Raw genomic sequence first — 16,608 nt, forward strand, 5'->3', positions numbered from 1 at the left:
ACATTATGGCATGCCCCTTCCTTGTCTAACGGATGGTCTTCTGGCAGCTCATCTCCTTCAAAATCTAATTCCACTACTTGAAAGATCTAGTAGCACTTGCATGTGTAGCTCTTGAACCACTTCTCATTGTAGTTGAAGCATAAACATTTCTTAAAGCATTCTTCACATTGTGCACTCGTGATCTGTTGTATTTTAGGGGTTGATGTGACCTCCTTTATTGGATTTGGTTAAGATAGTTCATCCAAAGAGCGATCACAGGGATCAGTTGGCTGATTCAACATTCGTATCGCTTGAAGTTGGCATTGCTTTTCTTCGTGGAGCTTGGACACCTTATAAGCCTCATCAAGACTTCTCACGGTTGTAGCTAGGACCTCTATATGAGAGTCCTTATGTCGTCCATTGATATAAAATCTGAGCAAGGTCTCATTATCGACTTGGGGCAAAAACATGCATAGATTCTTAAATTTTGCTTGGTACTTATCCAAGTTGCTCCATTACTTTAGATTTTTGAGCTCTATATGGTGATTAACCAACACTGTGGGCTCAAACCTCTTCATAATGGGCTCAACAAAGTCCTCCCAAGAGAGCTTTCTACACTCTAAGTGGTTGCCTTGCTCTGTGCTCGCTTATCATTGCTAAAAAAGATCGATTTTCATCTGTTTGGCAAGCGTATCAGCTTATACCGCATGCTTGCAGATTTTTTTCATCTTATCAATGTTGGAAGGTGGCGACTGCTCCACTTGAACAAATTCACTTCGATACCAATCTATTAGATCATTTAGAATTTTCAAGGTGGGTGCTTAAGAAGAAAGCCTAAAAGGTATGTCCAGATTTCTAACGGTTGAGAATATTGCAATTTGAGTTGGACTCAAGAGGATCGAACTTGCAGTTTTTGGATAGTGGAACCTGTGGCATACATGTTGAGGGTACTGAACCCTACCGGCACACATGTCGGGCCCCTGAAGAGGGTTGAACATCCAACCTTAGGAGGTCTGGTCCGCTGAGAACCAGAGAGGACCAGAAGTCATGAAAGAGAAGAGAGAGTAGAGCGAAACGAGAAATAGAGAAGAGAAAGAAAGACATCAGAGAAAGAAAAAAGAGAGAATCATCTAGATAGAGACAGTTAGAGAGAGGTTTCGAGAAACTCAATATTATTCAATCTATAAAAAGGAAACCCTAGACCTCTATTTATAGATGAGAGGTTTGGAATAAAGTTCATACTCAATCACCTAACTTATAAGTTATAAAGAATGAAATAAAGAAAAAAGATTTCAGAGTCCTTCCTCTAGTAGGACTCCTCTAATTGAAAGTCTTAATTAATTAAGAGAGAATAATCTAACTAGAGATTCCTTAAAATAATCATGAGAGACATCTAGATAGAGGAGAACGTCTAACCTTGCTCTCTCAGTTAGGCACACCTCAAGTGAGCCCTATCGGGTCTCCTTTACTCTGGCCCAAACAAGTGTCAAACTTTCTTTCCTTCTAGTATGAACAAGTGTCCCTTGACTTTTCTGCCCGTGAGAAAGATACATTAGATATCACATCCTCCTCCTGGTCCATCTTCTAAAACACATTCTTGTTTTGTACCAGTACAAGCAAGAAGATCAAAACACAAAATTCTTTATGTTTGACCAGAAATGTGCACCTATGAATCATCTGTACAATTAATTCTCGGGTAAGCAAAGGGTAAGGGTGCATGACTCAATTGCGGCTCTCATTCTGTTGATCCACCATCTGTTGGTAGCTGCAATGACCAAGCTGGAAGGTGAACCTTCAAAGAGAGACGGAACAAAATCTAAAAATTGGGAGCTCTGGAGTTATCTGCTAAAAAAACTTCTGAACACCACCTGCTATGCTGATGTACCCATCAGGTTTCCTAACAACAAACGCTGCTTTAGTTTTCCCCAAACCTGAAATGAGCAACTTGAAATAGGATGTGATTTCAAGAGAAGATTAGGTGATCTCTCAAATCATGGTGGGAAAATGTTCTACCATCCTCACTATACGTCGATCTCATCCAACATTATTCCTCTGTGCAAGTGGTGGGATCCGTCATAAAGATGCTGATGACATTATCCTTAATGGCCATTGATCACCACACTTGACGGTAAGGATTGGTACCAACTTTGGCGGACCAGAGTCTGATTGTATATACTGCACTCGCGAAACTTAGACGATTTAATTTGGTTACTCGAAACTTTAACATATGGTCTCATATTTTGCCCTCAACTTGGACTACATGCATGTTTTAACTCAAGTTAAACTTGAGTTAAAAATAATAAATTACCAAAATTACCTTTTAGATTAGAGATTAAACAAATATTATCTTTTAATGTGGCAACGGTTGGTATTTCACTTACAACTTGGTGTCTTCTATTTGCAGACATATGAAGGAAGCTAATTCAGCTTGTTTTGTGTTTGACTGTTTATTAAAATGATTGATCTGAATAGGAGTTTTTCTTAAGGTAGGACTTTATATGGAATCCAAGTAAAAGATATGCATTCCTCCCCTAGATATCTTCCAAGTCTGTCACTTGGCAAGTTTTTTTTTTTTTTTAACTAAATTTTTTAACAAGTTACTGAGCAGTTGTGGCCAAATTTTATAAAACCAATCGTAGGTTGCATTTAATTAATCTCCACCATATTTCTCACTTGGGAACCATGAATCTCACTTGGAATATGTGAGTGTGCCTAAGTACACCTCTACCAAGTGAGATGTGTGGTGATATGGAATATAACTAGTAATTTTGTTATATCATAGTTAGCAATATGTGGAACAACAAAAATCATTAAATACTGCGTACACTATTTGAAACGTCACAGAAGAACGAGTCGCAGAAGAATCGGCAACAATACGATTTAATTCAGTTTTTTTATGAAACGGTTTTAATTTTTATAAAATAGGGTAAAGATGGACAAATATATATATATATATATATATATATATATATATATATATATATATATATATATATATGAAATTTCTCTATGAAAAGATATAGGAACGATGAGATTCAGATTCAAGAATCATTATGATTCGATCCAATTTGATCGGTAATTGAGTTATTTTGAAAAGCAATTTGTTTAAATACAAGTTTTCGTGTTCTGAATGCTTCTCTCAAAAGAAGGCAATTTTTGCAGATTTTTTGAAAAAGAGGAAGTTTCAATTGTTTTTTCTCATTTTCAAAATTTTATTAAAAGAAAGGCGTTTTAAACTGATTTTTGCTAACTATAGGTTATACAGGCATGCTATAACAAGATTACACGACTTGAACATAAATGGACATTATTTTAGCAGTTTTAATTTTTTAATTCTATTTTAATAAAATGGAAAATGCCCGCACTGTACGATTAATTTGACTCGTTTCCTTCGAAACTTTGTTTTTGTTTTTATCTTTCTTTTTATTACTTTTCTTTTACCACAAAAGGCTCAAGATTTTGGTAATTTCCCCGGAGGTCTGGATCATCGAAGAATGCAATACAGGTTCATGTTTGAATCACTCATGGCTCAATAGCCTCAAATGCCTGGCCTCTCAATGGCGACCCTTAATGATGGGTTATTTCTGATCACCGTTAGGAATGAAGATCATTTCAAGATAATCACCCACAATGTTTGAATCCAACTATCAAATCTCTTCGGAATTGTGGACGGAAAGACGTCTTTGCCAGTATTGCGGACGCCATAGGAGGGGAATTCATTGGTGTGGACGTGTACACTAAATCGAAGGGGTGGTGGCAGTTTGCCCGAGACTGAATTGAAGTTTCGCTTGACTTCCAACCTTTGGAGGTAATAGAAATCAAAGTTGAAAAGGAGATCACCTACTACATGCAAGAAATCATATTGCCAAAACAGTAAACATTTTTGTTCCATATGCGGGTCGATCTCCCATGCAATCGTGCATTGTAGCAGTCGGTAGAGGAGCCCTCCAACAGTTGGACCCAAGTGAAGGTCTATCGTCGGCGGCAACGTAGGAAGGTGAGAGAGGAGACCAATCAACCCACAAGTAATCAGTTTAAGATTCTTAAAACGAATGGGGAGCAAGATGGTTCCTCCAGCAACATGGCGTCAAGAGCTCCCAAACAGGGGACTCACTGTGTGTCTGGGGCAGACATGGCCAATCCTCACAAAGAGTTGGCTAAGGATGGCAGTGGACTGGGGCGGGGATAAGGTCTCCACCCTCGTCCCCATCTCAAAATCCTGCCCTTCATCTCCGCATGGGTTTTGATTTTAACCTTCATCCCTGCCTTCATTTCCGTTTCATGTCCTTCATTCCTGGTTCAACCAGGGCGAGGCAGAGCGGAGGCCCGTTTTCCCTCGATCCACTGCCATTCTTAAAGAAGAATCGAGGACGGGACGGGGCAAGGTGGGAAAAAGTGTAAAGTTCATCCCCGCCTTCATCACCGCACGGGTTTTGATTTTAATTTTCATCTCTGTTTCATGTCCTCCATCTTCCATCCAGGGGCCCTATTTTTCCCCGGTCCACTGCTACCCCTAGAGTTGGCACAAGACCGGCAGCACGGCAGAGCCATATTGATGGGTGGGGGTGAGAATTGGCTGTAACTAAGCATCTAAGAGAAGCGAACTATGACACAACCCATGGATTATATCAGGAGACTGGAACACCACCCGGTCCCCAGTGTAGCGAGTAGGCTCCAGGTTTGGACAGGATATACCTTAAGAAGTGATGACGTTTTTGTATAGTTTTAGGAAAGCAGATCAGGTCATGTTTAACATGAGCTTTAAAATCGTGACAGCTTCCGTTAAGTGCTGCATTTCTGTTAAGTTTTGAATGGAAAAAACTATTAAAAAATAAAGCTTCCCCCGTCTCACTGATATGGCTCCGACGCGCACCAGCAACATCTACGAGACTCAAATGCTTCTGCTGCTTTGGTCTGTAAGTCGTCTGATAGAAGAGTCATGTTCAATCCCATGTCCTCATACAAGAAGGCTAATGACATTGAGGGAGAAGCTGTCAAGGTTGGGTTCTTATCAAAACCAGCCCTTTAGATCACCGTTCAACCCACTGCCTTAGCAAAAAACTGGTGGTAACTATCACCACTGATCTACCTCCTGTAAAAGCTTGCTCGCCAGAAAGAAGATTCACTCGTCGGATCTGGCAGCAGAGATCCTGCAATATCTGAATGGTCACAACCACAACCATGGCATTAATGGCGAGCTGTTATGGGAGACGCCCCCATTGACTCGCCAATGGTGGTAACTGTCACCACCGATTCACCTTCCTTCGTTAATGGCAGGACAGAGAGAGAGAGAGAGAGAGAGAGAGAGAGAGAGAGAGAGAGAAAAGACCGATCGAGAGACGAGAGAGAAGAGAAACAGACAAGAAACAAGAGAGGGACCCAGCAGATGTCTTTTCAGGGTCCGTATACCTTATTTTTTATAGTTTTTTTTTTCATTTAAAACTTGATAGAAATAGGGAAACTTTAAGCGTAAATGGTCAGCCACGTTTTTAGCATGATGATCATGTTCTGCTTTCATAGTTTACTGAGAGTGATTGTACAAAAGACTAAATATAACTCAAATTTTGTAGCACATCACCAAGTAGGGATGGCAGTCCCCGCCCCGCCTCAAGATTAGAACCTCCATCTCCGGCGGGGATGAATTTTAACCTCCACCCTCGCCTTCATCCCCGTTTCATGTCCTCCATCCCCGGTTCAAACGGGGATGGGGCAGGGCGGGGATGAGGCAGGGAAAAGCGTCGGGGATGAGGCGGGGCGGGGAAAAGGGTACGTCCATCCCCGAACGAGGATGGATTTTAACCTTCGTCCCTGCCTCCATCCTCGTTTCATACCCTTCATCCCCGGTCCAAACAGGGTGAGGCGGGGTGGGGTGCCGCTTTCCCCCGCTCCACTGCCATCCCTTGCTAAATCGCTAAAGGGGTACAAAAATCCGGTAAATCCCCAGGAGGGAGGAAATATAATTGTGATGAAATTATTACAATGAATGAGAGCTTGTGCTTTCCTTTCAAACAAAGAAGGAACAAAAAAAAACAAAAAAAAAACATAAAGAAAGACTTGAAGCCTTCCAAGTCTTCCTGCCGTGCCATCATCATAACCCAAAGTCTTGCAACACCAGCCTGGCTCTACATATGTTTATCCGTATTCGCGTGTGTCCAAACTTTGCTTGACTATAAACTCAACTTTAGATTATTTTCCATGATTATTGCTTTGCCACGCAACTAGGTTGGTAGCATGATCCGGCTGATTCCCTGACTTCTTCTTCACATTGCACGTGACAGAACGGTGACGTTTACATATTATTCCAAATTGCTTGATTGATCAAGTTACAAATATACATAATTTCAAGAAATTTGAATAGAGGCCCCTTGGTGTCATGTGCATGTTTTAGACTTATTAAAAGTGCTCAAGAGAAAATCATGACTTACAATACATGCCTGTGCTCAGTTTGCAAACCCTATTTTTGAATCCTATGGTTTTTTTGGTCCTCAATCCTTTGGACAATATTTCAACGACATTCAGGCTTTGCAAAAATTTCTCATTGGTGACGATTCATCGACACCAGTTCACCAGTGGCGGTAAACCCTAAAAGCATGGGTGACACTTCATCGACAATGAGTTTTCTCACTAAAAATATGAACGACACTTCATCAATGATGAGTTTTTTTTAGTAAAAGCATAAATGATACTTCATTGACACTGAGTTTTTTCAGTAAAAGCATTGACGATGAGAAGACCGACAACACTTTATTGATGATGAGTTTTTTTAGTAAAAGCATAGGCAACACTTCATTGACAATGAGTTTTTTCAGTAAAAGCATTAATGATGAGAATATTGACAATACTTTATCGATGATGAATTTTTCTATTAAAAGCATGGGCGACACTTTATTGACGATTTGTTTTTTTAATAAAAGCACTATGAGAAGATCAACAACACTTTATTGACGATGAGTTTTTTTTTGATAAAAGCATCGATGATGAAAAGATCGATGATACTTCATCGACATTGAGTTTTTTCGGTAAAAGCATCGGCGATAAGATCTTATGGTATGGGTGAGATAGTATTATCATCGCAAAATTTTATTTTTGCAAGTCAAACTGACCTTTTGAAAAAAAATTTGAAAATAACTCACCTTCGTTTTAAAATGCGAGAAAATTCTGAGAAATGAGACTCGCCTATCGGTACGAGGTTCAACTGTTTCTAGCGCTATAACCAGAGGTAATTGAACCAAAGATCAATCTAGTACTTTTTTTTGCTTAACTTGTCTAAATCGTTGTTCTATTTTCTAAAAGCATGAAGAATCAGGCATGTGCTATGACTTAGAAAGATGCACATTGAAAACATGATTTATGCTTCTAAGATTTAAAAGTACTTGAAAAAAAGAGACACTTTGAAAATCGTGAACCACATCTAGGAGATATTTTGAAGAAAAGGAAAATTGATTTATGAAAAAATCCTGATGTTTTGAGAAAATCGATTTCTGAAGAAAACTTGGGTAATTTTTGAGAAAATCAATTTCTTTGAGTTTAAACTTTAGAATTGGGAAATATTAAAGCTTGAAAAATCATGAATTGAACTTAGGAAATACTTTGAAAAGGGAAGCTATTCTGAGAAAATCGATTTTGAGAAAAAATTGGAATAACATTGAGAAAATCATTTTTTCTGAGATTGATTTGTGAAACAACTCAAGAGGGATGAAAGTATGGCCCTATGAAATCTTTTTATGATGCAGTCTAAACCTAGGTAATACATGGATGCAACTTGTAAAAATATTTTCTGAAGAATTTAAGGAAAATCATTGATAAAAAGAATTTTTTATGCCTTATAGAATTTAGATGAAATATATTTGCCATATATCCCTGACTATGACCACGAATATGTATTGAATATAATTTATTTAATTCTAAAAGGGGAAAATACTTAGAAAAGTTTTAAAAATGTCTCATAATTTCTAAAAATAGCCTAAGAGTATAGGTTGTTTATAGCTTAAAAGAAGATAAATCTAGATATTGTTCGTATGCATGTGCCATTCGTGTTGACCATTGTAAAATTAAAATATGCATGAATCATTATCCATCACACAATTAATATTATTGAAAATAAACTATATGCAATGCAACCCTAATCTAAGTAGAAAAGTAAATTCTTATTCCAATATTATAATTTAATTTACATCAATAATTGAAGTAAAATAAAGGAAAAGAAAAAAAATCTAATCTTGAGTATCCCTACAAAATTAGCAAACAAATTAGTAGAAAAATGTCGTTTTTTTTGGATTTATCCAACAATATCTGAAATTGAGAGATTTATCCGGATATAAGCCTTTTTTCATGCTTTCCTAAAATAAACACAATAAAGAATGATACAAAATTAAATGAATAATAAAAATAAATAACTTTAAAATTCAGAATTTGGGGAAAATAACTAAAATTCCCTTTGAAAATTAACCTTTATTGCAAAACAGGGTTTTTTAGAAAAGATTTTTGTAAAACGCTTAATCCGGGGATCAAACGAATTTAAAACAATGTATAATCAGGTGGAGAGTACCCTGATATGATTATAAACATGTTCAAATCCTAAAAATATTAAACTTTTCATAAAAAAATGAAATATTGAAAAAAATCAATTTTTGCCCGTGTTTCAGTTGAATTAGAACTCTGCGGGCATCCTGTTTCATGAAATAACTAAATAACATGCCAAATGAATTCCAAAATTCATAAAAATCAACATGGACACTTATAATAACCTTAAAATTAAAATGCAGTCGAAAAATATATTTTTGAGATGATTTTGAATAAGAATATTAAATAAAAAAAGGAAAAATATGTGATTTTACCTACGGTCGTGTACCTATCATGATGTTAGACCAGAATTGGATATCAAACGACCATAAAAAATTATTAAAGTTGACAGAAAAAGATTAGACACATTAATGAAGATAACCCTTTTTACAGATTTGGAATACTATCTTTGGTTAGGGAGATACAATTTTGACAATACATACCTGGTCTATGTATAACGATACAAAAAGAGCAGATCTGGTTTCAGGCTCAGGAAAATATAGCAAAACACCATCATAATTTATAAAATTTTACAAAGGCCAACTATAAATCACAACGTGAAGTACCCTTTTGACGGATCAGTGATACGATCTTTGGTGAAGGAGAAATCATTTCGGCAATACGAACCAAGGATCGAATCAAGACTATCACTCAAGAAACATAGGTTCTGATTGCGAGCTTCAAAAAAATAAAAATCAACGGTAAAAATTTATAAAAATTACACCATGGAAAGTAGACATGTTGATGAATCAGTGGCTTTTTACGTATTGTCGATACAATGTCTGGTTAGAGAGAAATCATTCCGACAAGTTGACCTAGGCCCTGAATCATACCTGTCAATTCAAGAAGCATAGGTATTGTTCTTGGGTCAAAGAAACATAAAACTCCACCGTATAAATTTATAAAAATTAAACATATTAAAGTAGACATTCTGAAAAGTATGCTGCTTTTTATAGATCATTGATACAATCTTTAATGAGGGAAATATGACCTTGGAAAGATGACATGGGATTTACACAACGTTTTCCTGATTAAGAAAATAGGTTTCAACTTTGATTTTTGAACATAGAGTTGTAGACCTCAAAAAAATCTGATTTTTTTATTAAAAACCATAGGCATATGCATGATTTCACCATAAAAAAATCAGATTTATTTAACGAATATAAACTAGTAAAATAATTACATTAACAGATAGCCAAAATTATAAATATGAAATCTAAAACCCTAGAACAAAATAAATTGATTAAGCATGCTAAAAACCTAAAAAAATATGTAAACAATTATATGAATCATGATTTAATACATGAGAAACTAAAATAAATATGAATATGATGAAATAAACAAAAAAAATCAGAGAAGCATGAGCTAGATTTTGATTTAGCCATTAAAAGAGGGATTCAACATATAAAAAGGTTGAATCTCGAACTTTTTCGAGCATTTAACATAATAAATGCATTGCAAACAATTTTAATGGATCAAAAACATGCAAAATATCATGAATGATCAGTAAATCATCATCTTGAATCATTTTTAGGGTTCCTTGAACGAAAATATAAGAAAAAGATTCAACAAAGGGGGCGACAATGGTGAAAATTCATAAAAAAAGAAGAGGAAGGGGAATAGGGAACTCACCTTAGCTGCAACAATGGAGGAGGAAGAAGGGGTGAGAGAGACGAGAGTAATCCAATGAGAGAGGGAGAGACAGGGGGGACAAAATTCTATGGGCTATTTATAATTTTTTTAACCCATTGTTAATTAGAGAGTTCTGATTTAATCAGAACTCTATTAATTAATTAGGGATAAATTTTAAAAGTGGAGGGAAATTTTTTATAGACTTCCAACTTAGTCAAAACCCTAATTAACTATCCCTAATTGACTCTTAGTCAATTTTGAAGAATCTCAAATGTGGCACCACCTATGTGGGCCTACATTTGGTTTTTAAAACCCTAACTAAAGTTTAAAAACAAAAGTTAAAATACTAAAGTAAAAATGGAGTTTTAAAATCAATTTTGACTTTTTTAAAACTTCTAATTTGAGTAAAACACTAACTCACCTAAACTAACCTAAATACCTTCAAATGTGGCGCCACCTATTGTGGGTCCCATTTTTTTAAAAAAAAATGATTTTAAATAAAAGGAAAAATAAAGAGGTTAAAAATGACATTTTCGAAAAACTTCAAAAAGACACCTAGACTCACTAATATTTTTATATTTTTGAAATGTGCAAAATGGGAAAACGAAATGAAATTGAATAAAATAAAAAATAGGGTTTGCATCCCTGCAGGGTGGACCCCACTTGAAGAAATTTTGTAAAAATTGGAAATTGGTTTAAAAAGCGAGTTCAAAACGAATCCAGATTGATTTTCTAAGGAAAATATTTTGAAATAAAGGAATATAAAGCCCTGGGGATGGGCCAAATGGCAAATGTCAATTTAAAACTCAGGTTTTTGAAATTGATTTTGAAAGAAAAGTTTTAAAACTCAAATCTGGATTTGAGATTTTAAAAATGAGAGTGTTGGATCTCAAAAATGACATGCAATGACATGAAATACGATGAAATGATACAAAATAATATAAAATGGTATGAAATGATATGCGAAATGTAGACCCTGGATGAGGGATTTAAAGTCCCTGACCCCTGGCAGAGACAAGGAATTGGAAATTCCTGCTCGAAGGCAAAAATTGAATATTGGATATCAAATCCGATATTAGATCCAATCAAAATATGAAATGGGTCTTGAATATAGTTAAAATTTCAAAGAAAGAATTAATCTGAGCCCATATTAGAAGTTGTACCAGCTTAGAGAATGGTAAAATGGTATTTCAGACAAAATGATTCGAGAAATGATTTTGCCCCTGCAGGGCATGGAGTGACACTGAAAAATGAGATTTTAACTGATTTGGACTGGTTTAAATTGGATTGAACTGGGTTTTAGGGTTTCTGAACTCAGGTAAACTAAAAAAACACTGACTCGATTGAAGTCCTGGTTTGAATGATTGAGAAATAACCCAATTCTCAGAGAAATTGTGAGAAATGAACACTGGAGTGGACCACAAAGATGCATTGGGTTTGAGCTGGATTGAAGGTCAGTAATACTGAGATGAGCTAAATCTGAAGCCCAAATACTAGCTCAAGTGACTGGATTTAACTCAATTTCAGTTGAAATGGGCTAAAATAAACTCTCACACAATGAAAAATGAATTTGAACTAAAACTGGAATACTTGAACTTCTGGTGAGGTCAAGGTAGACTCAGAGGAATAGGACCGACTGAGAATAACTGACTCAGAAACAATTGACTAGAATTCGTGCTAGAAATAAATTCATTTCTCAAGAAATGAACTAATTTTAGCCGAAATAGTTAAAAATGAACAGGATTCGCTCATCATGAGCTCAGAGGATCTAGAAATGATTGACATTCTAACTGTTCTGAACTTAAAATGAGCATGGTTGGTTTTGACTGACAGAGATCTAAGGGTAAAGTGGTAATTTTTGTTGACAAAAAGAGCAAAATAACACCTAAACTAGGACAGACTTAGGGTTAAACTCCTAAGGGGATTGACATTTGCTGAAAGGGGGTTCTTGAAGATGAATGAGGAAAATTTGGGGTGTTTACAAATATGAAACCAAAAGTCCACGAGTTGTTCTTGAGTACTGCAGTTGATCATCTGAAAATTTGTTCTCATCATAGAGAATGTGAGATGATGATGCAAAAGGCCTCCGCTCTAACGAATTGTAATAGTAGAAAAGATATGTTGGTTGATGACAATGTAGAGTCTACTTATCTCATAGTCAATGTTCATTCGATTATAAGGTATGAGTGGAATAGAAAAAAATCAGGAGAACAACACAGAGTGTAGAATCAACGATTATATTCAATGTTTTCTTCCCATCAAAGATACAGTGAAATACATTCTTTAGGCCGAAGAGATGAAAGGACATCTTCACATATTTTATTTTTTTTACATCAAAGAGGCAATGAGAAGCAACATTCTTCTGAAAGAATTGAATGGGTGCAATGTATTAACAACTTTATTTTGTGAAAGAATAAAATAAATGCAAATGCATGAGCAATTTCATTTTGTGAAAAAATAGAATGAATGCAAAATGTATGAGCGACTTTATTTTGTGAATGAATGGAATGAATGCAATGTGCAATGTATGAAAGACTTCATTTTGTGAAAGAATATAATGAATGCAATGTATGAGAGACTTTAATTTGTGAAAGAATAGAATGAATGCAATGTATAAGCGACTTCATATTGTGAAAGAATAAAATGAATGCAATGTATGAGTGACTTCATTTTGTGAAATAACAAGTCCCTCGTATATAAGTGGATTTCTTATATAAATTCACATGTATATATGTGAGTCTCTTTCAACATATGTGAATTCCTACTTATGCAATATTTTTACTTTAAATTTCACTGTTATAGAACAGATCTGTCTGTTTAACAATTTAACAATACATACAAAAAAAAACTAAAATTTACAACTAAAGTTCATCAACAAACATAACACTACAGCTACAAATTTTGTCAACCTTACATGCAAAATTGCAATCAAGTTTTTAAATATAACCATAAATGAACTTTACATCTAAGTGACATCTAAGTTTTTATTCATTTTGTCAAAATTATATCCATATTTTTTATTATCAAAATAGAATATACTGGATACAGTAAATGGTCTTTGGCAGTCTGTGTACTACTTGCATTTACTCCATATGGTACGTTTGGAGGTTCTTTGTAAATTTTTGTAGATGTTGCATCATTAAAATAAGTGATACATTCATTTTAGATTTAAATGAGTTCATACAAACATAACAACCAAACGACCAAACATGCATTAAATAGGTAAATACATTCATGTTATTTTTAAAAAAAATCCGCATACTATCAAAACAAACAAACACACCTAAAAAACTTATAATATACTTACTTCACTGACCAACAAAGTTTCTTTAAAAAATAGTAGCACTTCACTATATTTTGACTTTGTTGGAACAACCTCTTCTCTTTGCTTGCATTGCGTTTAGACAGTGAGCTGCCTATGATTTAAATATCAGACATTATACTTTACAAAAAAAAAATATTTTTACCAAAAAAATAATAGAAGAAAACTATTTACCTGAATATTGTTGAAAGATTACCAGAAGGATTGGGGACGACAAGAACTCTAGGGTTGCAAAAATAGGGCATCTGGATGCAAATAAGAGGTTAAGAAACGAAACATCATTTATATAGAATGAAATTTTGCAAGAAAAAAATTCCGCAATACCAGTGTGATACTCATCGTAATTTCGTAATATCAAACTTTCTCAAGTTTTTGCGTAATTTTGCAATACCTTATGTGATACTCTTTTGAAATTTCGCAAGGTACGGACTTCCACAATACTTTAAGAATTTTTGCAGTATGCCTTGCGATACTAGTCATGAGTTTCACAAGTATTTTGAAATTTGAAATATCACATCATAAATTCGCAACTACAAGGGGTAAAAGAGTTCATAAAAATGAGATTTGTTGATGAATTTTGTGGGTTCATCAACTTTTAACGTCGTGACCCGTGAAAATCGAAAATTCACAGCTGCAAAGTGGTAAAAGCGTCCATAAAAAAATGAGAACCTAAAGAAGTCTATTTGATGGATTTGATAAATTGTAGGGCATTTTTTAGAACATGTTATTTTTTTCGTACAGTAAAGTCATTTTCCGAATAAAATATTCACTACCAGAGAAACCAGCCAATTCAGCTATGCTCGTGTCAACCACTCTGTTTGGTGACATAACGATATACAATGAAATAATTTCTGCAAAAACTGATGACTTGTCTCCTCTCACCTCATGGATATTCAGATTCGTCCAATCCATGTCCGCCAAAGAAGGTTCGGCTTTTAATGAATAATGAAAAGGACAAGAGTAGATTCATATTTCAAGTATAGGGAGATTCATGAAAGAAACTATTGCATCAAAAGGAAAAGCCGTGCAAAAAAGAAACTCTAACTTAATTATAAGTATTCCCTTTATATGCAAATAGAATTACTGAAACTGTTCAACATTGAGAGCTACATAATCCAGCAATCTCTCCAACCAGTCAGTTACCAATTGAGAAAGGAACTGTCCTCCCAATCTTTTACACAGGATTATACAAAAAGAACCGAATGATAAAACACCAAATAGACATTAGCATTCCAACTGCCCAGCCCATGGCTATCATTCACTAGGTAGCTGTGAACATAGCAAAAGGGTAGGCGAAAAATGTGATCCTAAGGTTTCAATGAGTATGTTGGCAGGAGTACATAAGTCCATCCAAGGGCTGTACAATTGTGCCAATGAAGGATCTTGCGTCCAATCCAAGTTGGTTCTGGGCAACTGTAGTTCAGGCAAGTTAGCCCTGAATAAGTTCTTTTGATCATGATTGTCATCTCCTGCTAATCCATTAGCTACTTCTTGGTGTTGCTCAATACTGAACTGAGAAGACACTTCATTGTTTTCGTTCCGATCATCCTCAACAATCTCGGGCTTAAGGTCCATATATGGTGAATACTCTTGCTCTGAAGACGAACCGGTTTCAGTCATCGAGTGAATCCCCTGATTCTTTGACGTGGTCATGTTGGCCGCTCGTTGTTCCAAGTCCTTGAGAGATGTTGCCTTCTGATATATCTTGCACAAAACTATGTCCTGTTTCATACAGAAAATATAGGATGAGGACTAATTACCCTGCATTCTAACTCATTATATGCAGGACTTTCAATGCCTTTGGCGTCAGGTGAACATGACCAAGTTCCCATTTCTCATTTTCTACTAATCATGAACACTTGTGTTTCTACTAATTATAGAAACATTAGAGTTCTTGAACTTGGTGAAGCATCAAGTAGTAGAAGGATTAGAGTACTGGATGAATCTTCTGCTAGTGGTAGAAAAATTAGAGTTCTTTAACTTGGTCATGTTTCACGTAATGTCCAAACATAACTTCACGCATGGACAATTTGGTGACTGAAGGCAAATTCAAATGTTTCTCCCTTCTCATCTTATGCTGTTTATGTCCTATATGGCAATGCTGAAATTGACATGCAAGAAGCAAACTGTTTGTTCCTGCTTACCTTAGGAAACGGATATTCATCTGGCTTTTTATACTCATTCATGATCCAGTTAGTTTTGCAACCTCTTGGCGCTCTACCCATGTAGTAAACTAGGGTCTTCCTAAATCCAATGATGCACTTTGGGTTAGCCCCATTTCTGATTATCCGGTCCGACCCGGTGGCCTTCCAGAACCCGCTCTTGGCGATCCGGTTCGGCCTTTTACCGTTTTGCTTCTTTCTATCTCTGGGAACAAAGAAATACCATTCCCTCTCTCCGATTTTCGCCAATCCTATGCACCAAGTTAATTAACATCATAATTTGAAAATTCAACAAGCATAAAATAGTTAATCAACCAAACAAGACCAACAAGAAAACCAATTATACAAGTAACCAACCTGGCAATTCCCAAGGATCATAAGCATACAAGTCTAGTGTGCCAATTATATCAACATGGAGCATTTTCCCTAATGCAACCTTCTCAAGGTAGTACTGCAAGAGCTCTTCTTCAGTTGGATGGAATCTAAAGCCAGGAAGATTTAACTCTTCGTGCGGTGTAATATCCATGTTGGGTGCTGGGTGCGAAGTCTGAAGGCGCATATCTCACTCTTATATTGAAATGGAATGAGTGGAAATAGACGTGAGAAAAAACAAACAAATTTTTCCACAAAAAGTCTTTGTTGGGAAACGACAAGTGACCAAGATTGATGGGTCCACGCGCTCAAGGTTGGAATGTAAGATCTGACGCCAAAAGGCTCGTCGCATACAGATTATTCACACTGGTCCCTTCATATATGATCTTAACGCGTTAATTCTTGAGGGTCACCCGACTTTCACTCGAAAATCAGTCTTTTCTCTCTTCTCTTAAGTCTTTTTGTGAGTCAATGGGAGTTTCTGATCAAGAGGATCAGGCACACCTGGCCTCTTTCTCTTCACTCACTCTCTCTCTTTCATTTGCATTATTGACTAAGACCCTCGGTGGTTATGGAAAT

At 35.8% G+C, this 16,608-nt stretch overlaps 1 protein-coding gene across 1 annotated transcript; it reads right to left on the bottom strand.

The window, feature by feature from the left end:
- Positions 1 to 14,219: 14,219 nt before the first annotated feature.
- On the bottom strand, positions 14,220 to 16,191 carry LOC149835978 (NAC domain-containing protein 6-like). The gene is made up of 3 exons (XM_090010738.1): positions 16,015 to 16,191; positions 15,640 to 15,908; positions 14,220 to 15,217 (listed from the first exon to the last, which is right to left on the bottom strand). Exons 1-3 carry the CDS (start codon positions 16,181 to 16,183, stop codon positions 14,750 to 14,752), a joined length of 906 nt encoding a protein of 301 aa, XP_089866864.1. The 5' UTR covers positions 16,184 to 16,191; the 3' UTR covers positions 14,220 to 14,749.
- Between the last annotated feature and the right edge of the window lie 417 nt (positions 16,192 to 16,608).

This window comes from Nuphar pumila, chromosome 6 (assembly GCF_984573655.1).
Source record: "Nuphar pumila chromosome 6, dmNupPumi1.hap1.1, whole genome shotgun sequence".
Taxonomy (NCBI): Eukaryota; Viridiplantae; Streptophyta; class Magnoliopsida; order Nymphaeales; family Nymphaeaceae; genus Nuphar; species Nuphar pumila.